At 39.1% G+C, this 25,838-nt stretch overlaps 1 protein-coding gene across 9 annotated transcripts in view; it reads left to right on the top strand.

Annotated features, from left to right (window-relative positions):
• EML4 (echinoderm microtubule associated protein like 4) overlaps nucleotides 1-25,838 on the top strand; it is a 157,258-nt gene that overhangs the window by 125,059 nt on the left and 6,361 nt on the right. For all 9 annotated transcript variants that reach the window (XM_006083421.2, XM_006083422.3, XM_023747411.1 and 6 more), the window contains 7 exons: nucleotides 776-927; nucleotides 3,058-3,183; nucleotides 3,267-3,398; nucleotides 4,075-4,142; nucleotides 9,728-9,816; nucleotides 11,915-12,012; nucleotides 25,255-25,342. In XM_006083421.2, coding sequence (XP_006083483.1) covers nucleotides 776-927; nucleotides 3,058-3,183; nucleotides 3,267-3,398; nucleotides 4,075-4,142; nucleotides 9,728-9,816; nucleotides 11,915-12,012; nucleotides 25,255-25,342 — 753 coding nt within the window. The remainder of the gene's footprint in view (nucleotides 1-775; nucleotides 928-3,057; nucleotides 3,184-3,266; nucleotides 3,399-4,074; nucleotides 4,143-9,727; nucleotides 9,817-11,914; nucleotides 12,013-25,254; nucleotides 25,343-25,838) is intronic.

Below are 25,838 nucleotides of genomic sequence, written 5' to 3'. Positions count from 1 at the left end.
GCCATTTCTATACCTGTGTGTCCTCAATTCTAAAATCAGAAAAGTGATAGTATGCTAACTACCATAATAAGATGATTATAAGAGATTGTGAAGTTCTGAGTATCCCCTGTTGTCTATAGAATTGTCACTACTCTACCCTTTTGTAAGAACGTGTTTTGAAATATTTTCAGAGTAACAATATTGACATAAATACAAAAGGTTGTATTAAGCTACACTACCAGCCTTGCATAAAATGCTGAAAATAGGTGTTTGATTGTTGAGTTGTAGGCACTTTTGAGTAATCACTCTATACCAGTGGTTCTCAACCTGTGGGTCGCGACCCCTTTGGGGGTCGAACGACCCTTTCACAGGGGTCGCCTAAGACCATCCTGCATATCAGATATTTACATTACGATTCATAACAGTAGCAACATTACAGTTATTAAGTAGCAACGAAAATTTTATGGTTGGGTCACAACATGAGGAACTGTATTTAAAGGGCCAGAAGGTTGAGAACCACTGCTTTATACAAATGGTCCCCAACTTACTGTGGTTTGACTTACAGTTTTTCAACTTTACCATGGTGCAAACATGATACGCACTTTGGTAGAAACCAACTAGGCTAAACTATGATGTTTGGTGGATTAGGTATATTAAATGCATTTTCATCATACAATGGGTTTATCATGATGTAATCCCATCTTAAGTCATAAAGCATCTATTTTCTTCCAGAAAGCCACTAAAGTTTGAGGGGAAATGTTATCACTAGTGTTTTTATTTTTTCCTATCGTATTAGGTGTTTATCAGATCAGCAAACAAATCAAAGCTCATGATGGCAGTGTATTCACACTTTGTCAGATGAGAAATGGGATGTTATTAACCGGAGGAGGAAAAGACAGGAAAATAATTCTGTGGGATCATGATTTGAATCCCGAAAGAGAAATTGAGGTAAGGATGGGAACATAAAAATTATAATGTTAAACCCTCTAAACTAATGTCTTCTGTCCCACTTTAAGATAACTTACACTTTCTGGGAAGTTGGTGCATATCCTGGTCATTTCATTTCCTCAAAATGAAAAGAAAAAAGAAACCAATCATTAAACAAAATAATTTGAAAGCATTTAAAAAAAAAAAAAAGATTGGGCAGAATAATTAACTTACTTGTTTATTTCTAAGGCTTTTTTTTCTTAGTGATCCAAAATATAACCAGGGTATGCAAAATGACCAATTTAATTTTAATACTGAAAATAATCATTTCAACAGTGAGCTTAATGATAGTAGATAATTATCTATGCTTGTTTCTTCTTCATGGTGTGGACCCAGGTGTATTTATAAAACCTGACAGGTATTATGTGTACTGTGAAAGGTATTAAATGCTAATTGAATTGAGGTCTCAGATGGTAGAACAGTTAAGAATTGTATTTTAGATCAATAATTCTCAAAGCAAGGACAAATTTCTTGCTTTGATATTGACTCTTTTTGAGTGACTTAAATTTTGAACTTATACTCACTGTATTCTAAACATGTTTTCCAGACAAAATCTCTAAAAAGAGGATCCTGATAGTACTGCTCTTGGGTTTTATTTTCAAGAAGATAGATAAGAAAGAATTGCTTTATCTCAGCCTTAAATTCATGCTGTTTCTTTTCTTCACAGATAACTCATACCCTCTGTAGTCAAGCTATACCATCTAGTTTATCCTCCTCTTGCCATTTCTAATGTAAATTTGGATTACTTTTAGAATTCAGTTCTTTGTGCTTTCAGGAGTAATTTTGGGGTCATACTTCATAAAGAAGGAGTCATTCTTCGGTTTAAATGAGGTTGATCTACCAAGGAGTCCTATTAATGAGTTATAACACTTTACTTATTATATTAACTAGTAGCCCGGTGCACGAAATTCGTGCGGGGGGGGGGGGGGCGGGGGAGGAGGGGCTTGTCCCTTCAGCCTGGGCCTGCACCCTTCTCCAATCTGGGATCCCTCTCGCAATCCGGGACCGCTGACTCCTAACCAGCTCGCCTGCCTGCCTGATTGCCCCTAACCACTCTGCCTGCCAGCCTGCTCGCCCCCAACTGCCCCCCCTGCCGGCCTGATTGCCTCCAACTGCCCCCCTGCCGGCCTGATCACCCTAAACTGCTCTCCCTTCCTGGCCTGATCGCCCCTAACCGCCTCTGCCTCAGCCCTACCACCATGCCTTTGTCCAGAAGGACGTCCGGAAGGTCTCCCAGTCTAATTAGCATATTACCCTTTTATTAGTATAGATACTAGAGGCCCAGTGCACGAAATTCGTGCACAGGGTGGGGGGTCCCTCAGCCCAACCTGTGCCCTCTTGCAGTCCGGGACCCCTCACTCCTTACTGCCTTCCTGCTCACCGCTCCTTCCTTAGCACTGCCGTGGAGGTGGGAGAGGCTTCCGCCACCACTGCTGTGTTCGCCAGATGTGAGCCTGGCTTCTGGCTGAGTGGCACTCCTGCCTTGAGTGTCTGCCCCCTGGTGGTCAGTGCGCATCATAGCGACTGGTCGTTCTGGTCCTTCTGCTGTAACAGTCATTTAGGCTTTTAGTATCTAGATAACATTCACTGAGAGTTTCCCATGTAATGGATTAAATGAGATTGATCTACCAAGGAGTCCTATTAATGAGTTATAACACTTTACAATATACTGCTTTTTAGTTTACAGAGTAAGTAGTGTCTGTATTATTATTATTATTATTCCCATATTATATATAAAGAAACTTGTCTTAGGCTAAATGACTTGACCAAAATAACAACTATTAAGTAACAAAACCAGACCTTCCTCTCCTCCTAAGCCTTAACTCTTAAAATCATGTAAAATATAAATTTAAAATGTACTGAAACAAAGAATGTTAATAATAATAATACATTATAACTTCTGTGTAATAAAATGAATTGAATAAATAAATTATCATTAGCATAAGATTACCATATTACTTTTAAATTTGGAATTTTGTCACTCATTACCCCATAATTGTTTTTAGCTATTAGTGCTGTTTTCGGGTTGTAATTAATGCATGTTAGTATGTGCATGGTGACATTACAGTGTGGGTTGTGTTTTCTTTTTAGGTTCCTGATCAGTATGGAACAATCAGAGCTGTTGCAGAAGGAAAGGCAGATCAATTTTTAGTAGGCACATCACGAAATTTTATTTTACGGGGAACATTTAATGATGGCTTCCAAATAGAAGTCCAGGTAACTGTAATTTTAACCATTAACTGAATATTTTTATGATATTTTGTTTCTTTTAACATAATAATAGGTGTATTTTATTTCAGGGTCATACAGATGAACTTTGGGGTCTTGCCACACATCCCTTCAAAGATTTGCTCTTGACGTGTGCTCAGGACAGACAGGTGTGCATGTGGAACTCAATGGAACACAGGCTGGAATGGACCAGACTCGTAGATGTGAGTAAAACAAAATTGGATTATAATCTCCCCACAGAAATGCCCCAGACTAGCATTTGGAAGCAGCAAAAGTGAAAGAACTCAGCATTGGTTAAAACAAAGTGTTTAGTAAAGGGAAGAGTGTTTAGTCAAAAATATTCCATGTACCCACTCTGAAGAAGCAAATTAGCAGTGCAAAAGCTCAATTTTTCCATCAGTTTCCATAGTAAAAAGATTTTACATGTACATGGAGCACTGTTCAGAAATGTTTGGGCCTCTGGTGGTGGTGCAGTTGGATTCAGTAAGTGCTGCTCACTAACAGACTGTCTTCTTTTTGAATTGGTCTCTTACTGTATTTTCTCCCAACCCCACTGAGATACCCATCTTGTCTAGCCCAAAAGGTGTATACATTTTCTTTGCAGACTCTAAAGAACTATACAAATGTTTGTTGTTGTTCTATTATTATTCCACTGCCTAGCCACAAGCTGGTTGTCCTTTCTCCTCACCACTCTGCCAGCGTACCCCTTCCTGCTCTGAAATTCTTTTTTCCTCTCATATCCATGTAGCTACAAGGATGTTGATTGGAATTCGATGTTTATATGAAACAAGTTATTTTCAAATAGTTTTTGCTACTGTTCCTATAGATCTAGTGAGACTTTCTCATGTACTCCCCAACAGCTTTCTGTCTTTCTTCTAGGAACCAGGACACTGTGCAGATTTTCATCCAAGTGGCACAGTGGTGGCCATAGGAACGCACTCAGGCAGGTAGGGTCTTTAAGGGAATGTGAGCTGAGTGATTTGAAGTGGTGGAATGTTTAACCATTGTTAGGAATGTTGTCAATCTGATCTGGAGATTTATTTTTAGGTGGCACACTAATATGCATATTGCTCTTATCTGTTACATATACTCTTTCAATCATTAGTAATTATTTACTGAGCACCTGCTCTTGGTTAGACACTGTTGTGGGGATTTAAGCTACATCAGAGTGCAAAACAAAAATCCCTGCCCTGTGCAGCCCGCATTACAGTACATGTCAGGGACAGTGAGCCTGGCAGATGGCTGGGTAAAGAATTTAATTTAGTTTTGATGCAGAATCACAGCAACAGAACACTAGACCTGGAGACGCTTAAGCAATCCAGCTGAACCTACCAATTTTGATGGTGAATGTACCTTGGCAAGCCAGCAATGTAGCTAAAGTACTGTTATCAAAATTCAGCCAGATACTGTTGACGATAGAGGTTCTAGGCATAAATGCTCCTTCTCAAAAGGGAGATGTTCAAGTGATATTAGCGCTAGCTGAGACTTTCTTCTTTGACATAATTAAAAGAGAAGATTTCTAATTAGAAAAGAACAGCTTTTTCCCTCTGCAATTTGGTGTTACTTAACGTGGTCCTTGGGTACTCCTGCGCTCATTTCCCAGGTGACAGTGTCTTTGAACTCTATCAGCATGAATCTCCCAGAGTTCTGCCTTGTTACAACTCCAGTTCTGAGTCGCTCTTCCAATGCTTATTGAATTCCTGCAACTGTAAGGCACTGATCTCGATGCATGGAGTGGCACAGAGGAATATGAGACATGGTCCCTTTCCCCAAGTAGATTATGTATGTCCATAAGAAAATAAAGAGCTTTTATTAGGTTTAGCATTACTTGAATAAACAGGCAGCAGTGCTTGGAGTTCAACAGAGAAATTACTGTGAGCCTGAGTTGTCAGAGAACACTTCACAGAGGAGGTGAGATTGGTCCTGCCTTGGAGGAGTCCTTGGATCTTGAAGAGGCAGTGAAGAGTGAGGAGTCATATCAGGCAGGAGGAAATAGATGGAGCAAATTCAGGTCAAGAACGTTTCTAAAGGCTTTTTGATACCTAAACTTGTTAGCTTGGCCTGTAAAGCCCATTAATGATTGTTTTTAAGTTTACATTTATTGTTGAAAGTATTACAGAGGTCTCCTCCTCCACACACACACATCCCAGGCCTTCACCACAGGATTGTCTGTGTCTACAAGCTCTTTGGTTAATCTCTTCCTGCCCCCCTCCACTTCCTCCACCTCCCCCCCTACTCCCCCCCCCCCCCCCCGAAGAAAAGAAAGGGCAAGTTGTTGTCCTGTCCAACCCCTTTGTGCTTCTCTCTCTCTTTTTTAATCCTCACCCAAGGATATTTTTCCATTGAATTTTAGAGAGAGTGGAAGAAAGAGGGAAAGACAGAAACAGCGATGTGAGAGAAGCACATCGATTGGTTGCCTCCTGCACAAGCCCCGACCAGGGACTGGGCCGGGGAGGATCCTGCAACCAAAGTACATGCCCTTGACCAGAATTGAACCCAGGACCCTTCGGTCTGCAGGCAGACACTCTATCCATTGGACCAAACCGGCTTAGGGCCCCTTTGTACTTTTCTATCTACTCCTCTCCACCTGTTTATGTCCCACCTATCTGTGCCACATTTGATGAGATGAAATCCCAGGTCACCTACATCCTCCCTGCCTGAAATTTCATAATCCTTGTATATTTCATTTTACTTTATTAACTCACTCACTCTCCCCAGTCTGATTATAAACTCCTGTTTTGCGTCCTTTCCCATCTCTTTTCTTCTCTGAATCCCTAAATGTTAGTGCATCACAGGCAGAGAAAGAGCACACCCTTCCCTGTTGTGAGACAGTGAAAAGCACAGGCCAGAGCTCTATCCTGGTTCTGCCCCTAACTACTTGGTTGATGACTGGTTGGGGGTTTTGGCATCATAGGATTTCATTGTTCTTATTTGTAAAATAAGAAAGTTGAAATGGGCTACTCTTTTCTTGTTTTTGACTTTATACATTTTTCTGATTATTAAAGCCACATTCCTATTCTTGCATTAGATCATAAATAAGGACCTAATGGATCTTTCTAAATGTATTCGAGATGAGAAATCTTTGGTTATATATTTAAACTGATCTGACATGTGAGTCAAATACCAAAATGTAGTACCATCATTTATCTTAGGGGCAATATAGAGCCCCATAATGATTCCAGATTACCTTAAAGCGGAAGCTTGGTTACAATTTATATACTCTAGACTAGAATAAGAATAAATTCAACACAGTGAAAACTTAAATATTTATTTCTATAAAATTCCCTTTGGTAGAGAATTTGTTATGTTCTCCATACCTTTATTAGGGACAGAGATCCTGAGTCCAAAAAATCTTTCTGAAGATAGAACATAATTCATGCAGTGAAAAGCGTGGGAGCTTTAAAATTATTTCTTGGGGTCCATATGGAAGTTGTTTATTTTCAATAACAAAGTTGTTGGATTATTACTAAAAATTGCTTACCAAAAGTAGAATTAATCTCTTATATGTGACTGAAGAAATAGAAAAAGGAGGCAGAGGTCTCTCTTTTTTTTTTTAAATAACTACCATCTCTAGTAAATGACTCAGAGTTTTTGTTTCCTACATGTTATACCAATAAGACATTCTGGTGTTTTTTGTTTTGTTTTTTTAATCCTCACCCGAGGATATTTTTCTATTGATTTTCAGAGAGAGTGGAAGGGAAGAAAGGAGGGGGGGAGAGAAACATTGATGTAAGAGAGACACATTGATTGGTTGCCTCCTGAACACATCCAGACTGGAGCCAAGGAATGAACCTGCAACCCAGGTACATGCTCTTGACCCGGAATCAAACCTTCAGTGTGCGGGCCGACACTGTAACCATTGAGCAACACTGGCCAGGGCTCTGGGGTAGTTTTTAAATATAACTTTTTGAGGGGTTTCCAAAACTATAGAATTGTTTGCAGTTTTCCTAGTAAGATTAAACTAATTTGGAAACAGTATCAGTTGGAGCTTCTCCAAAATAAAAATTGATAATTTTTGAATGCCTAAGAAGGTATGGTAAAGTTTACATAAATTCGTTAAAAACTAGAAACCTGACACCTGCAGAGTGGAGCTGTATCTCATTGTTCTTTAGGTATGTCTGTTTAATCTGGGTTGGAATATTTTGTTCCCTTACTGTGAGAGGGCAATTCACTTGGCATCAGCTTTGGCACTTCTTGGCTTAGAGGAGCATCACAGTGGAAGCCATAAAAGTTGATTAATGAAATACATTCTCAGAAGAAACCTTTAATCTATGGGAACTGTCCAATTGCAATAAAGTGTGTTTCTTATATACCTTTGAAATTGAAATGACCAGTAAACTTGTAGCATAGGCTTCAAATGCCAGTTTCCTACTTTTAAACTCCAGTATTCACAAAATAGAAGCTATTTCTGTTACCTGGATAGAAGACAGAATTTGTGAATTAAGTTAGCTACCTGGAAGTTTCAACCTATGGCTCACAAGTTACTAAAATTCATTCATGAACATGTTTAGAGAGCAATTTTATAGGTAAACTAGAGGCCCGGTGCAAGGATTCGTGCACCAGTGGGGTCCCTCAGCCTGGCCTGCGGGGATTGGGCTGAAACCAGCTCTCTGACATCTCCCAAGGGGTCCCGGATTGCGAGAGGGTGCAGGCAAGGCCAAGGGACCCCACCAGTGCACGGTCGGGGCCAGGGAGGGACCACAGGAGGGCTCCAGGGCGTGTCCGGCCCATCTTGCCCAATCCCAGTCTTGGCGGACCCCAGCAGCAAGCTAACCTACCAATCGGAGCATCTGCCCTTGGTGGTCAGTGTGTGTTGTAGCAACTGGTCAAACGGTTGAATGAGTGGTCGGACACTTAGCATATTAGGTTTTATCATATACTAGTATATTATATAGAATAGTTGGGATCTTTTCGTCTTTCATCTCCTACCTTGAATTCATTAAGGCATATGAAACAGCATCACTAAACTTGTGTTTTTTAAGTTCTTTAAAGCACTATCCTCTCATAAATAGTATTTATTTTAATCTGAAAAATAAATGATCTCTTTCCAGATATTAGTTATATAATTAGTTTCAAAATTGAAAGGAACTGTCATTCTGATTTCTGTTACTGGCTTATTTTAGTGATAGAATTTTCCCATCTGAATAATTAAAAACAAAACTTGCTGCTTTTGTCCCACCCTGTTACATGAGATTTAGATAGTAATTTTATTTTTCTAGTATTGTCCCATTTTCTCCACCCTAACCATTTCTTCCTGCACACTGCACTACTACTAAGTAATTCTTGCTAAAATATAGGTTTTGTCATGTTCAAGACATTTTATATTAGTTCATTATTCATTTTACAAATATTTTTAATGCCTGATCTGAGCTAGGCAATGCTCAACTTTGAACTCCAACCAGCTCTGCATACTGTCTATAACAGTGATGGCGAACCTATGACACACGTGTCAGAGGTGACACGCGAACTCATTTTTTTGGTTGATTTTTCTTTGTTAAATGGCATTTAAATATATAAAATAAATATCAAAAATATAAGTCTTTGTTTTACTATGGTTGCAAATATCAAAAAATTTCTATATGTGACACAGCACCAGAGTTAAGTTAGGGTTTTTCAAAATGCTGACACGCCGAGCTCAAAAGGTTCGCCATCACTGGTCTATAACCTGCCTTCTCTCACTTATCCAGCCTTTGGTTGTCTTTCCTTAGTTCCCAGCCTTTTCTTATAGCTCATATCTTGCCATACTCTTCTGAAACACCATTTCTTCCTTTAGTGCTTTTAGATAAGTCATTTATGATGTAGTTGGATTTAAGTCATTGTTTTACTTCTCAAGAGGCTTTTACATTTTTACTTTTCCTATAAATGTGAATGAAAAACTATCAAATTTAGTTTCTCTGTGCATATGTTAAGGTATTGGAGAGGCAGAGTGCCCCCTGCTGGTTCCTTTGAAATCACACCAAATGAATGGCTGGCTGCCTTTCCCTCCCACCTTCACACTGTGCGTGCTCCCTCCCACCTCCATAGCTGTGCAGCTTTCACTCCTCCTGCCTGAACTGCTGTACTTCTTTCCCTCAGGGTTCAGCTCAACCCATATCCTACATCCTATCCTCCTGCTACCATTCATTTTCCTTATGAGAGTTCCTCTACTAGACGTACATAGTCAGCATCACTAAGATTGGCACTTGATTGTTTTGTTTTAATTGGCTCATTTCCTTTTCCCCACTTCTAGTATAATCTTCAGAAACACTGATCCTGTCATCTTATTCTATTTAGACTAATTAGCAAAGAAATGCTGTGGGCATTCAGTGAATACCTAAATAGAAATGAACATGCCTAGGCCCATATAAGTATATTTATATTGTATCTAGCAACATTTTGCAAAATGAACTCATCCTTCATTGGAAGAGGAAAACATGTCATACTTAAGAGTAATATTAAAATTTCTTAATTTTTAAAAAGGGAGAAATGATCAGCAACCATTTTCTCTATAAATGCTAATATCTGAAGATTTTTTATTTTTACTTCTTAATAGGTGGTTTGTTCTGGATGCAGAAACCAGAGATCTAGTTTCTATCCACACAGATGGGAATGAACAGCTCTCTGTGATGCGCTACTCAGTAGGTGAGTAGATTTACCCACACCCTGGCATTCACAGCATTTCTCTATATCTGCTTTTTTCATTTTCAATGAAGCTGATTACTATATTCTCTGTCTAGAGTTGTAAAGTATTGAATATGGTTTCCCTAGAGTTTCCGATTAAACTCTGCTGCGAGAAACTGCAAAAACTCTGCTGCGAGAAACTGTAAAAAATCTGCTAAAGTTAAACAACATTCTAAATCAAGGAAACAAATTTATAAAGAATTGTTAGACTGCATTCACAATTGAAAGCAGAAAATAGTGCAATCACCCCATCCCACCCCCACCCCGACACATACACACTTTCTATTTTGGCACTAAACATACAGTGTGCTTAGAATTTTGAATAGGTACTAGGTTGAATGTTACATCTATTTAGCAACCTTTTCTTTGTATATAGGAGAATATAAAAGAAATTATAGAATATTAAAAATATACGAATTTTATAGGCCCTTCAAGTTCTTTAAAATCTAGTGGCATTATTTCGGATTACATATAGTAATGATTGTTTTATTAATTATATGAAACTAGAGGCCTGGTGCACGAAATTCATGCACTGGGGGGGGGGTGCCTCAGCCTGGCCTGCGCCCTCTCACAGTCTGGGAGCCCTCAGGGGATGTCCAACTGCTGGCTTAGGCCCGCTCCCCCTGTCCTTAGTGCTTCTGCAGAGGTGGGAGAGGCTCCCGCCACTGCCGCTGCACTCGCCAGCCGTGAACCCAGCTTCTGGCTGAGCGGTGCTCCCCCTGTGGGATCGGGCCGAAACCGGCTGTCCTACATCCCCCAAGGTTCCTGGATTGTGAGAGGGTATAGGCCAGGCTGAGGGACCCTACCAGTGCACTATCAGGGCGGGGGGAAGACATGAGAGGTTGGCCAGCTGGGGAGGGACCGCGGGAGGGCTCCAGGGCATGTCTGGCCTGTCTCACTCAGTCCCGATCGGCTGGACCCCAGCAGCAAGCTAACCTACGGGTCAGAGCATCTACCCCCGGTGGTCAGTGCATGTCATAGGGACTGGTTAACTGCCCCCTGGTGGTCAGTGCATGTCATAGCGAGCGATTGAGCAGCCTTAGCATATCATTAGCATATTACGCTTTGATTGGTTTTGAACGGATTGGTTTTGAACGGCCAACCGGTTGACTGAACACTTAGCATATTAGGCTTTTATTATATAGGATACTCAGCAACCCAAGAATTTGATAAGTTTGTTTAGCCTTGTTTGAATTAATCTTTGTACTTTATTTAAAATGTTAAGTTTTCATAGTATTCCAATTTTCTTTTCCTCTTATTATTATGATTTTGATTCATAACTTTCTTTCCTGGAGTTAGAGTGACATTCACATATATTCAAAAATATATTCCAGTAGTTGTTGGATTAGTGTGGGGTTCAGATGATCTTTTGATTGCTTCTAAGTTTTCTAAGTTGTTTCATAGGAAGCACTGAATACTGTTCTCTTGAGTTGAGAAAGGAAGGAAAAGTATTTGCTTCTATCTATAAGCCTGGCAAGAGTAGAAGCAGAAAAAGTTTTGGATTGGCTTTTTTCAATATTGTAGTAACAAGTAACTACTGCAAATGTAGCAGTTAATATACAAGAATCAGTTGGACTTTATTGACCATCTGCTACATCAGTGGTTCTCAACCTTCCTAATGCCGCAACCCTTTAAACAGTTCCTCATGTTGTGACCCCCAATTTCATTGTACAAATTGAACATAATTAAAGCATAGTGATTAATCACAAAAACAATATGTAATTATATATGTGTTTTCCGATGGTCTTAGGCGACCCCTGTGAAAGGGTCGTTCGACCCCCAAAGGGGTCATGACCCACAGGTTGAGAACCGCTGTGCTACATAGTAAGTACAATAGAGGAGACCATAGAGAAGAGAACATAGCTCCTTCCCAGGAGAACCAACCCTATATTTGGAGAGGTCCTATGTGCTCAGCTGAAGTGAGCAATTATATGCTCAGCTTGCCATATGAATACTGTGATTTAGACCCGTAAAAGCTGGTTAACCTCCACGGGGCCAGATTGTAGTTATATCAGTGTAGCTATTTCTCTAGTCAACACTCTTTCTTGCTTCATTCTAGATGGCACCCGCCTGGCTGTAGGATCTCATGACAACTTTATTTACCTCTATGTAGTCTCAGAAAATGGAAGAAAATATAGCAGACATGGAAAGTGCACTGTAAGTAGAGAAGTAAGATAAATTGTGAGACTGTTGGAAATTTTTACTTGTGTTAAAAAGAGTTAAATGTTTACATTGATGTACCTGTTGTTTTCTGCCCTTTAAACTTTAATCTCCATCTTTGAAAACTGAATTTACCTGACAGCAGAATATTGCAGTTCCCTGTGTACTATAGAAAGCTTTCTCCTTTGTTTAAAATTAAATCTTTATTGTTGAAAATATTACGTGTCCCTCTTTTCCCCCCATTGACTCCTCTAGCCTGTCCCCATCCCCCGCCCAAGGCCTTCACCACCCTTTTGTCTGTGTCCATGGGTTATGCATATATGCATACAAGTTCTTTGGTTGATCTCTTCCCATCCACCACCACCTTCCCTCAGAGACTCCACAGTCTGTTCCATGCTCCTATGTCTCTGGATCTATTTTGTTCATCAGTTTATTTTGTTCATTCAATTCTACTTATGAGTGAGATCATGTGATACTTGTCTTTCTCTGACTGGCTTATTTCACTTAGCATAATGCTCTCCAGACCCCTCCTTGCTGTCTCAAAGAGTAAGAGATCCTTTTTTACTGCTGCATAATATTCCATGGTGAAAATGTACCACAACTTTTTTATCCACTCATCTACTAATGGACACTTGGTCTCTTTCCAGATCTTAGGCATTATAAATTGCGCTATGAATATAGGGGTGCTTACATTCTTTCTGATTGGTGTTTCAGGTCTCTTAGGATATATTCCTAGAAGTGGGGTCACTGGGTCATATGACAGTTCCGTATTTAATTTTTTTAGGAAAGTCCATACTGTTTTCTATAATGGCTGCACCAGTCTGCATTCCCACCAGCAGTGTACTAGGGTTCCCTTTTCTTCACATCCTTGTCAACACTTGTTATTTGTTGATTTATTGATGGTAGCCATTCTGACAGGTGTGAGGTGATACCTCATTGTCATTTTAATTTGCATATCTGTGATGTCAGTGACTTTGAGTATTTTTTCGTATAATTCTTGGACATCTGTATGTCTGCTTTGGAGAAGTGTCAATTTAGGTCCTTTGCCCATTTTTTAATTGGATTGTTTTGTCTTCCTTTGTTAAGTTCCTTATATATTTTGGATATTACCCCTTTATCAGATGTATCATTGTCAAATATGTTCTCCCATACAGTGGGCTTCCTTTTTATTTTGTTGGTTTCTTTTGCTGTACAGAAGCTTTTTATTTTGATGTAGTCCCATTTGTTTATTTTCTTGTTAGTTTGCTTTGCCCTATGAGATGTATCCATAAAATACTGCTATGAGAGATGTCTAAGAGTTTGCTACCTATGGTTTCTTCTAGGATTTTTATGGCTTCATGACTACTTACTAAGTCTTTTACCCATTTTGAGTTTATTCTTGTGTATGGTGTAAGTTAGTGGTCTAGTTTCATTTTTTTGCAAGTATCTATCCAATTATCCCAACACCATTTATTGAAGAGATTATCTTGAGTCCATTGTATACTCTTGCCTCCTTTGTCGAATATTAATTTGAGTGTAATGGCTTGGGTTGATTTCTGGGGTCTCTGTTCTGTTCCATTGAATTATATGTCTGTTCTTGTGCCAGTACCAGGCTGTTTGGATTACAGTGGCTTTGTAGTATAACTTGATATCTGGTATTGTAATTCCTCCAACTTTATTCTTTCTCAGGATTGGTGCAATTATTTGGGGTCTTTTCTGGTTCTATATTTGGAGTATTTGTTCCTGATCTATGAAATATGCCTTTGGTATTTTAATAGGGATTGCATTGAATCTGTAGATTGCTTTGGGTTGTATGGGCATTTTAATGATGTCATTCTACCAATCCATGAACATGGTATATTCTCCCACTTGTTTATGTCTTCCTCTATCTCTTTTTTTCAATGTCCTATAGTTTTCCGAGGACAAGTCTTTTACCTCCTTGGTTAACTTTATTCACTAAGTATCTTAATTTTTTTGTTGCAATGGTAAATGAGATTGTTTAGTTTCTCTTTCTGACAATTCATTATTGGTGTATAAAAATGCCATCGATTTCTGGGTGTTAGTTTTGTATCCTGCTACATTGCAGAATTCCTTTATTAAATCTGTAGTTTTTGTTGGAATCTTTAGGGTTTTCTGTGTACAATATCATGTCATTTGTGAATAATGAGAGTTCTACTTCCTCCTTTCCAATTTGGATACCTATTATTTCTTCTTTTGTCTGATCTCTGTGGATAGGACTTCTAGGACTTCTGTGTTGAATAACAGTGGTGAAAGCGGACATCCCTATCTTGTTCCTGTTCTTAGGGGAAATGGTTTTAGTTTTTGCCCATTACGTATGATGTTGGCTGTAGGTTTGTCATATATGGCTTTTATTATGTTGAGAGATGCTCCCTCTATTTCCACTTTGCTGAGAGTTTTTATCAAAAGTGGGTGTTGTGTTTTGTCGAATGCTTTTTTTGCATCTATTGATATGATCATGATTTTTGTCTTTCAGTTTGTGATGTATCATGTTTATTGATCTGTGAATATTGAACCAGCCTTGCATCCCTGGAATAAATTCCACTTGGTCATGGTGTATGATCTTTTTAATATATTGCTGGATCTGATTTGCTAATATTTTGTTGAGGATTTTAGCATCTGTGTTCATTGGGAATATTGGCTTGTAGTGCCTTTATCTGGTTTTAGAATAGGATAATGCTGGCCTCATAAAAAGAGTTTGGAAGTGTTCCTTCCTCTTGAATTTTTTGGAATAGTTTGAGGAGGATAGGGGTTAGTTGTTCTTTGAAGGTTTGGTAAAACTCCCCTGTGAAGCCATCCAGACCAGGGCTTTTGTTTGCTCGGAGTTGTTTTATTATTATTATTATTATTACTACATGTTTTCTGATTCTTCCCTGATTCAGTTTTGGGAAATTTTTGTGGGGTGTTTTTAGGAATTTGTCCATTTCATCTACATTGTCTAGCTTGTTGACATATAGTTGTTCATAATATTTTCTTTTACAACCCTTTGCATTTCTGTGGTGTCAGTTGTTACTTCACCACTTTCATTTTTGATTTTTTTGATTTGGGTCCTCTCTGTTTCTTGATGAGTCTGGCTAACAGTTCATCAATCTTGTTTATCTTTTCAAAGAACCAGTTCTTGGTTTCATGGATTTTTTTTCCCCCCACTATCTCATTTATTTCTGCTCTGATCCTTATTGTTTCCTTCCTTCTACTTTGTGCTTTTCTTGTTCTCTTTCTGATTATTTAAGTTTTAGGGTTAAAATAGTTTATTATTAATTTTTCTTGTTGTTTTTTTTTGAGGTAGGCCTGTAGTGCTATGAACTTCCCTCTCAGGACTGTTTTCACTGTGCCCCAGCTTTCTCCTTTTGATGGGAGTTTAATACTTGTCTGTATCGGACTAATTTTAAGGTGGTTTCTTAAAACTTTCTATCAGAAACCCTTAGAATAACACATTTTGAAAATGGAATGAGTCAGAAATGAAACAGTCACTCACTTTTAACCCAAATGTCCCATGTTCCTGCCCACCCTGGCATCCTGTATCGCCTCTCTGCCGCTAAAATAATTTATATAAATATTTGTCTACATTAAGAAAATTAACATTTTCTTTAATTTGTTGCCATTTCAGATTGACAAGTTTATCACTTTACAATGAAGATTAGATTCAATTCTTTAAATATACTGAGTACTTACCTTATGGCAGGTACTCTGCTAATGAGATAAATGTTCTAGGCACTGGGAATATATGAAAGATTTGTTCCTTGTCCTAAAAAAGGACATTTGAGCTGAGGACATGACGAAAAAGGCAGCTAGTATTCTGTCTTCTCACCTATAAGATGAGGATAATAGTTTCTGCTTCACTGGTTAAAACTTGTTAATCCATATAAAATACTTAGAATAGTGCTTGGCACATATATGTTGCTATATGTTAACTATTATTTTTATAGAAAATGAGGTAGCTTGATATGTATGATGTCAGGAGATTAATTTAGGATTAGCAAATCACTTGAATTATCGATTATTGGCACAGATTCTTTAGCAGCCTTTATCACAAAATAGTTTCAGGGTAATAAAAGAATTCATTTTTCTTTTCTTAATAAGCAAAACCTAGGCCATTTACTTTTTGAAGAAGAAACATTTATATTTTTGCATATTTTGTATCATGTGCTAAAAATCAACCTATAATCTGGTCTACAAGCAACCTCAAAGTTTTAGAATTCATCCAAAATATTTTTGTTTGCCTTGACAGCAATTATGAATCATTTCTATTTATTTAAATCTATCTTTTAGTCTATTTTTATTTATATACTAGAGGCTTGGTGCACGAAATTCGTGCACGGGGGCGGGAGGTCCCTCAGCCCGACCTGCACCCTCTCCAATCCGGGAGCCCTCAGGGGATGTCCTATGATGGCTTAGGCCCGCTCCCCGTGGTTCTCTGCTGTCTGCGGGGCCCGCTTGGCTGCTCCCGGGTCGCCACAGGCAACAGCCAAGCGGGCCCTGCTCTCAGCAGCCACCCTTGGGACTGGAGGACTCCAGCAGGGCTGAGAGGACTGGCGCTGCCATCTTGTGGCTGTGGGCACCGCCGTCTTTCTGTCAGAGTGACAGTTAATTTGCATATTACTCTTTTATTAGATAGGATATTTTTTTTTAATTGATTTCAGAGAGGGAGAGAGACATAGAAACATAAGTGGTGAGAGAGAATCATTGATTGGCTGCCTCCTGCATGCCCCACACTGGGGATCGAGCCAGCAAACAGGGCATATGCTCTGACTGGGAATCCAACTGTGACCTCCTGGTTCATAGGTCAACCACTGAGCCAAGCCAGCCAGGCTCAATTTATTATTTTAATATTTGTGATATAGGGTAATATAATAACACTTCATTATGCAACTGATTAAATAAAATGTTCCACTGAAAGAAATTTTCAGATTACCAAAGTTTACTTTAATTAATTTTTACCTCAACCTTTTTATAAAGTCCATGTCTTTAATAGACTGTATCAAGTATAATTTAATATTGTGGTATAAAATTTTACAGGTAGCACGTACTCAGCATTAATTTTATGGATGAAGATACCGAGTTTCAGAGGAGATAAATGACTTGTTGTTGGTCACATGCTGACATAGTGGTAGATATGGGACCTGAATCCTATTCTCATCGCAGTAAACTTTCTCATGTATGATAATGCCTGGATTTATCAATATGTATATTGGACTGTGCTCTTACAGCACAACTGATTCAGAAAGGAAGCAGCAATGCCTGACCTTGGAAGTGTTAAAAAAATGGCAAGCTTATCAGTTGCATGAGACTTGGCCTTTTCTGATTGGGCAGCTTTTATCTTTCGAGCATTTCAAAGGATTATTTTGAGATATCCCTAGGAACTGTTAAAGTTTATAGTACTGTTTGAGGCTGTAATGGAAGGTTCAGTTACTCCGCTTTTCTAATTATCTGTTTTGTCTTTGCTCCCAGCTGTCACTTCTTACTGTCTGTTTCCACCAGCTGGTCTTACAGTTTCATGTTCACTTCTCTTATCTGTTGTCTGCTATAAGACAGACAAAACTGGGCTAATGCTCGCTCTGCCACTTATTAATTTATGACTTTAGGAAAGTTAATTAACTTCTATGAGTCTTAATACCATTATCTTAAAATTGGAGATTATAATAGTTCCTACTTTATGGGATTGTTGCCAAGATTAGGTCTTTGCTAAAATGTGGCTACTGGAGCTATTCTCAGAGTTCCAAGTACAAATGCTGTTCTCTGTTTTATTTCCAATATTTTTCTGTTAGGAGTCAGCATTTAAGTGACCACCATAGCTACAGAAACATATTTAGAATTTCAGAATATGTCCCTCTGATAAATTATAACCAGGCAGTTGGAGCTTGTCCCTCTTCACAGCATCATGTTCTATGGGAATGTCAGTTGGGAAGATGACTAGCACCCAAGCACATGAAGAAGCAGTAGTTAGAGGAGGGCAGTTGGTCAGTCAGTGGTGTGCTTGAGGAGGTCATTACAGGCCAAGACCTTGCTTGCAGTCTCATAAGCTGAGAAACAAGACAAGATCATTTTAGAAAGATGGACTTACATCATCCAAGTTCTCCAAAGCAAAGCTGGTGTCTAAAATATCAGTTTATAACAGGAACTGTAACTGGCAAGGAACTGAATCCTAGTTTCCTCTGATCAATCAAATTTTCTTTCTATAAGCAAGCCTCAGGACTCCAAGTCATAATCAGAATGCTAGTTTATTCATTTAAAGTAAGATGCATAATTGCCAAGGGGACAGGATGTGAGGATCCTCTAGACAGCACTTCCCTTTAAGCCAAATTATTTGGTCTGGCCCTGCCAAGGCATTAGGGGTGAGTTAATTAAATGTTTGACCAAATATAGCAGGCTAATTTTTAAGTTGATAATTTTGAATGGCCCGCAAATGATGTTATAAATATCCAAATGGCCCTTGGCAGAAAAAAGGTTCCCACCCCTGCAAGCAAAAGAGTGCATATGAAATCCCAGTATAATCAGAAGGTGAGTGAGCTCACAGTAGGGTGAGAGCTGCCACGGGGCTGGTCTTGGTTGCGGTCCCTCTGCTCTGGACATTAGGTGGGTACTGCCCACATTTGCCTCTGTGGCTCCTCTTTCGTTGCAGACCACCGTCCCCACACCCCTATTGAATAATACCATCTTTGGATAGACTGATACATGCAGTCAGATTGTACTTCAGACTTGCCGGCTTTGGAGCTTTATGACTCTTACTTCTTTGGGTTTTTTTTTTATTTGATTTATGTTGATCCTAAAGTTTAACTATGAGAGATTTGGGGGAGAAACCCAGTTGTAGTTTCCATAAACACACAAAACTTGCTCTTCCATTCATTGAAATGTATTTCCATTTACTACTGACCCAGATATCTTTCATAATCTTCCTGAAGTTTATCCTTACCCACTTAAAATTTCAGTATTTAGAAAAACTTACCATAAACTCGAAATTTAGAGATTTGTTGTGTATTCCCTCTTCTAGGTGTTCTTTAGAAACGTTGTATGACCTCATTTAGAATCATAAATTGTTAAGCATATAAAGGGCAGAAAGCATTATCTTGTCGACATCCTCATTTGGTGAATAAGAAAAGTGAGGCAGCTATAGCAGGAGCTCATTTATCACAGTCCTTGGTTTTCTGTCCTAACCCTGCTGAGCAAGCCAATCTGAATTAATACAATTACCTTGTAGTATAAGTACATGCATAAACTAAGTAGTTTCTAAAAGTGATACAGACTGAGTTAAAACTTTGATTTGTCTCTGTTCAATCCTTGGGACTCTGGAAAACCTCAGTGTATGCTAGGAGAGTCTAACTGAACACACCTTTGGTTTAATCTTTTTCACATATCAAGCCACTTGCCTTTTATCTCTCCCATTTCTAAACCCTTGCATTTAGTTCTAAGACAATCTTGTTAGGAGCAAATCAAAAAATAGGAGCAGTAGAAACAAGGACATTCATCTTTTAGATAGAGCATGGCTCAGTATTTGCCTTTACAGATTAGTGCTCACATGTGCTGCCTCAAAGGTTTATGTTAAGAGTGAATGAACAGATTTTCTGCTGAAGCTGCTCTCGTACTTGCTGTTACCGGCAGATGATGCCTTCTCACAAGCACACACATCAGGTTTGTTTACTGTACTAGTATGTGACTGGGCCTGGCCCAGTGATCTTCCAAGAAATAATTTGCTCTTCATGAACCTGGCCGGCTGAGGAGCTGAAGGGAAGAGAGGTGAGTGGAGCCATCCTGTGTACTCTTCCTCCATGCCAGCCTTTCACTTCCGGTCCGGTGGCTGCCTCTGCCCAGTCACTTCCGAGGTGTCCCTGGGAGCATACTATCTTCAAACCTCCCTCCAGCACACACTCCAAACCTCTGTGGCCTCCTCTGCGGCATTTTGTTCCTCTCATTACATCATGTGATTTAGAAGGACCTTTTTAATTTCACTTCCCATGAGAACTTCCATCTTCATAGTGTTTAGTAAATATTTTAAAAAGTGGTTTGACTAAATTACAGGATTCATGAATCCGTGATTGTATCCTAAATTCACTGTGTAAGCAGTTTGATTGTGTAACTGCTGCTATAGAAATCCTTTTAAGGCTTTGGATTCAGAAGCTCTTTTTACTTTGTCTCCTGCAAAGCCCTAGGATTTGGGGTTGGGGCTGGGGGTGGGGCTCACATGGATCTGATTTTATTTGCTTTACATACTGGGCTTCTCAAGTACGATTTAATATGACAAAAGGGTGTTAGCGCTAACAAGAACTTAAAGACTGCTGGTTAATGTTCTCAAAGATCCCTGAGTCTTCTGCGCTTTGAGTTTTGGGAGGTTTTAGTTCTATTCCTTTCCATACAGTGTTTCTTGACCTCAGCCTTTCCTGTACTGTTTTGAAAATGTACTGAAAAGGTCCTTAATTACTTATAAATTTCTTTTTTTTAATGCTACTTTTACATTGCTTTCTGCTCGTTGTCAGTGTTACAGAAATGAGTGAGAAATCAGCATGATTTCAGTGCTGGGTTTAATTTGGTCCAGAATCATCTGATCTGTGTTTGAACTCTGGCTCCAATTCTGTTTTGTTTTTTAATATATTTTTATTGATTTCAGAGAGGAAGGGAGAGAGAGATAGAAACATCAATGATGAGAGAGGCCCTAGCCGGTTTGGCTCAGTGGATAGAGTGGGGGTGCGTTCATTTCCGCTCAAGGGCACGTACTGTGGTTGCAGGCTCCTCCCCAGCCTGTGCCCTGGTCGGGGCTTGTGCAGGAGGGAACCAATCGATGTGTTTCTCTCACATCGATGTTTCTGTCTTTCCCTCTCTCCCCCACTCTCCCTAAAAATCAATGGAAAAATATTCTCGGGCGAGGATTAACAACAACAAAAAAGATGAGAATTATTGATCAGCTGCCTCCTGCGTGCTCCGTACTGGGGATCGAGCCTGCAGCCTGGGCATATGCCCTGACCAGGAATCAAACCATGACCTTCAGGTTCATAGGTTGACACTCAACCACTGAGCCACGCCAGCCATCCTCCATTTCTTTATGTGATTTCAGAAGTTACTTCACCTATCTGCCTCCTAAACTTTAATCAAGGTTGCTATGAGATTTAGAGCTGATAGTGTATGTAAGGAACTTAAACTTAATGCCCTATGCATAGAAAGTAAATCTCAGGTAGCATTATTCTCGGTAACTAGATGAGCCCTGGGTTGTACCTAGGGGTGTTTTTAACATGAATTTAAAATAAATCTATGAAAGTTCAAAATTATTTTCTAATTACGGACAATTGTGTATTTACCTTGAAATAGTTTAGTTGTTCTGACTTACCTAAAGGTCCTATTCTGTGTGCAGTAGAATTAAGATTATTTTGTGCACCTCAGTGCAACATTGGCTTTCTGTTTGCCTCAAATTCCTATGTACTTTTTAACACTGCTGCTCAAAGATCTGAACCTAGCAGACACAGTGTATCGAAGTTGTAATGATGTACTAAAAAGCAAAAGCATTATAAAGTCTGTTGGGTAGGCAAGCAATGCTGGTAAAAATAAGTGTTCTTAATGCCAGGACTGTGGTAATTGAAAATACATATAAGCAAAGAAGACATTTTAACTGTCTACCTAGAAATCTCCAAGAAAATAATCCATAACATTGATGCAGTATTTCAGTAAGGCAGTAGGATTCAGTATTACTAATAACAGGAGTTATAAAGTTGTCAGGGACTCAGGATCCTTCTTTCTTTCTACTCCATCATCCTCAGTAAGATGCTGCTGGGACTCCAGTCATCACATCCCAGTTGCAGGAAGAAAAGGCCCTCCTCCTATTAAGTCAGTTCCCTGAAAATTTTCCTGGGAGCCCCACTGAATGACTTCTGCCACCTCTGGCTGCAAAAGAGTTTAGGAAATAGTGCCTTAGCTGGGCATGTAAGGAAGGGGCAGACTGCATTAAATAAACAACTAGTGTCTACAACAGTGATGGCGAACCTATGACACGCGTGTCAGAGGTGACCGGCGAACTCATTTTTTTGGTTGATTTTTCTTTGTTAAATGGCATTTAAATATATAAAATAAATATCAAAAATATAAGTCTTTGTTTTACTATGGTTGCAAATATCAAAAAATTTCTATATGTGACACGGCACCAGAGTTAAGTTAGGGTTTTTCAAAATGCTGACACGCCGAGCTCAAAAGGTTCGCCATCACTGGTCTACACTCTAAAGATCCGCTTTCTCTCAAACCAACAAAAGCACATCACAACTGCAGTGGAGGAAAACCCTATTCGAAAGAGCAACAGAAACCTTAGATCAGCGGTTCTCAACCTGTGGGTCGCGACCCCTTTGGCGGTCGAACGACCCTTTCACAGGGGTCGCCTAAGACCATCCTGCATATCAGATATTTACATTATGATTCATAACAGTAGCAACATTACAGTTATGAAGTAGCAACGAAAATTTTATGGTTGGGTCACAACATGAGGAACTGTATTTAAAGGGCCAGAAGGTTGAGAACCACTGCCTTAGATGCTTTGTAGATAAATGTAGCAAGAAAAGCACAGGAAGCTTAAGTAAAACATGGCTAAAAGAAAACGGAACTATAAAAATAGAGACATGTTTCTAGATGAAAACACTTGATAAAAATATCTTTCTCTGCAAATTATTCTCTAAATTTGATGCACTCAGGTTTTCAGCATGATATTTATGAGCTTGATAAAATGGTTCTGAAAGTCATCTGAAACTTTCCACATACCACAAAACTATCACAGTTGGCTGAGAATAGGCAAATAGACTAATGGAACAGAAAGAATTCAGAAACAGATCTCTGCTATGTGGAAATTTGCTAGGTAATTAAAAAGATATCTGAAATCAGTAGAGAAAGAATGAACTGTTCTCTACCTGTATTATCTAGCATCACAGCTACTAACCACAACTTTCTGCTTATTAAGTTCAGTTCCCTGGAATACTGGCCACATTATGAGCACTCAGAAGCTACAGATGGCTAGTTGCTACTGCATTAGACTGCACAGAAACATTTTCATCATTGTGGAAAGTTCCATTGGACGCATCGTTATAGATGGTGAAGGGACACCTGGATACCTACTAAGGAAAATAGATCCCTAACTCTGGGCTTTGGTACGGTTGCAACCACTGAGTAGGTGATCCTCCATGCCATTAACAAAGATTTAGCTAAAATATTTGATTTTTCTGTAGTAGTATTTTGGGCTTCGTCATATGTGATGATTATTGTAGTCACATCATTCAACTAGTTAATGGCAGAAATGAAGGTGCCAGCTTAGAAAATATTGTTTCTTTTTAAGGAGGTATGCAGGGTCTTGCTCCCAACTGTGTCTCTGGCCTTGCGGTGATGTCTGAGGCTCTTTGCCCACAAGCTGTGCATGTACCTTCCATGGCCTGTGAGTTGAGTGGGCAGGGACATGCTGAGGTGGTGTCTGGGAAGGTTGCATTACAGACCCCCAGCAGCTGCATTTCAGCTTTTCTTCGCTTATATACTGGAATCCATATCAGAGGGAAAATATTTTCCAATATGAACTGATAACTTCCCCAAGGTCTTTGCTGCTTTTCCTACTTGAATCTTTTGCGAATACTTTACATTGATTTGCCTTCTAAATATGTTGTGTCCAACACAGATGTTACATGAATATTATGTATACATACAACGCTTTTGATCTTCTAAGTAATTCTATTAAAGAGATTCAGACAATTTTTATATACTTCTGCATTAGGATGAGTAGTTCTTGGGCAACTGTACTTCGTCATGACTGATCTGGTTAAATCCTTCACTCATGTAGCAGAAGTTTTCTTCTCTTAGAAGCATGGCTTCTACAGATGCCAGAGCAAGGCATCAGATTCATGTGAACTATGAAAAGGATATGTGTGAACCTGTCCTTCTGCTGTATTCAGAAAATATCCAGAAATCACGTGTCTTTCTGGTTTTGAAAACTGATTTCTTACTAAGTTGGTAGGCCTGTGTGCCTAGCAAGGGATTCCCAATCTCTTTTCCAGTATACCACCTAATCTCCAGTGACTTCAGGAAACTTCTTTAGCTTTCAAATTCATATAATTAAATTTATTTAAATGTATAAATATATGTATTTGCCATGCAGTGCTGTGGGGAGATCGTAGCTCCAGAGAGGTTTTGGGACATGTCATTAGATTTCAGAAGGGTAAGAGAATAATTAGAATACTTTGTATAAATCATTAAAAACTATGCCTAAAGTATTTTGAATTTATTAACTTAAAAAATAAAACCACATGCACAGAAAGCTAGTAATTTAAAAACTATATTATAAATTAAGTATGTTTTACCATAGACTGTAAGAGATGAAAAGTGATTTTGAGTCTCCATCGACTTTGGTAAACCGATAAGACCTGTGATTTATCTGAAGTAGTTTATTGGAAATCGGCTGCGTATATGTGATGCCAACAAAATAACACCATTTAGGAGGTGTTGAATTCCCACAGTATTAGTAAAACCTAAGCAGAAAAAGATCACTGTCTTCCTGTTTAAGGAATGTTGTAAGGAGTCAGGTGATTATATCGGATCCAGCTGTTCTGACGGAGTACAGTGTTGGGTGACTTCCAGAATATTCTTTGGAGATAGTGTTCTAGGACAGCAGTCGCCAACCTTTCAGACCTCACGGACCACTGGTTGGCAACCGCTATTCTAGGAGACTGTTGTATGTGTGCCTCTGGGATGTGCCTTGGATACTCAAGAAGCAGCCCAGGAAAACTGTACTCTGTGAACAACCTGAGACCTATACTTCATTCTCAAAAATGAAGTGACTCTAAAACAGGGACACCAGTGATCTGAAATATGGCCTAAGGGTTTGGTACCTGTCACAGTGTCCTTTAAGGCACAAGTTTTCAAGACTGTCTTTCTTGGAAGTCCCTAACAGATAAATAGTTGCTGGTATCTAAGAGGGGAGGCCAACAGGATACTCCCAAGTTCCCAGTGTTACCCTTTCCACTGTGGTGAGGCCTCTTTAGCTGGAGTTCTGCTTGAACTCTTTATGTATCACTGGCATCTTCGCATACCTGCATCTTTGACTCTCAGTGAGATAGAGTGAAAAGGGACTAAAGAGTTGCTGTGAGCCCTGTTCAGTTCTACAGGTTGTGATACTGCTCTCTATACATTAGGAATTCCAGGTGGATGGCTACTTACAAAATAGTATTGGCTAATTATTGAACTTTTTATTACTCAAATTCTACATGCTTTCTAATAGGTGATCTATCTACTGTTTCCTAGGGACATTCCAGCTATATCACACACCTTGACTGGTCCCCAGACAACGAGTATATAATGTCTAACTCGGGAGACTATGAAATATTGTACTGTAAGTATGAATGATCATGTATGGCTGAGGGTGTCTGCCAGGGGCACTAATGAGTGGGCTGTATGCAATCTGAATTGTGCGGAGCATGCATGTTGGCCTCTCTAGCCTGACAGCATATGTTACTCTGAGCTAAGGAATGAGAATCTCAAATGTGCTTCACTTCTCCAAAAAGGTAATGAGTTAATTTAAATGTGCAGACATGTCATAAGAAATTAACTCGGCGAGATTGATGCTGCTCTGAATGGTTTTGTATTTACTCTTTCTGGTGATGGGAAAAAGTATAATGGATGGACATGTATGCTTTTTTAAAGAAAAAGGACCTTCAGTGGGAAACAATTTGTACTTCCAGAAACCATGCTTTAAAGTAAACTCTTTTCCTTTTTAAATGTATCTTAATGTTTTTCAGTGTATGGATTATAAATCCAAGTAAATGTGGCTAGTTTGAATCATATACATTTATACACAAGCACTGATTATACTTCCTGTTTCTAAATTT

This window comes from Myotis lucifugus, unplaced genomic scaffold (genome assembly GCF_000147115.1).
Source record: "Myotis lucifugus unplaced genomic scaffold, Myoluc2.0 scaffold_6, whole genome shotgun sequence".
NCBI classification, from domain to species: Eukaryota; Metazoa; Chordata; class Mammalia; order Chiroptera; family Vespertilionidae; genus Myotis; species Myotis lucifugus.
This window is presented reverse-complemented; position numbering and strand designations above follow the sequence as displayed.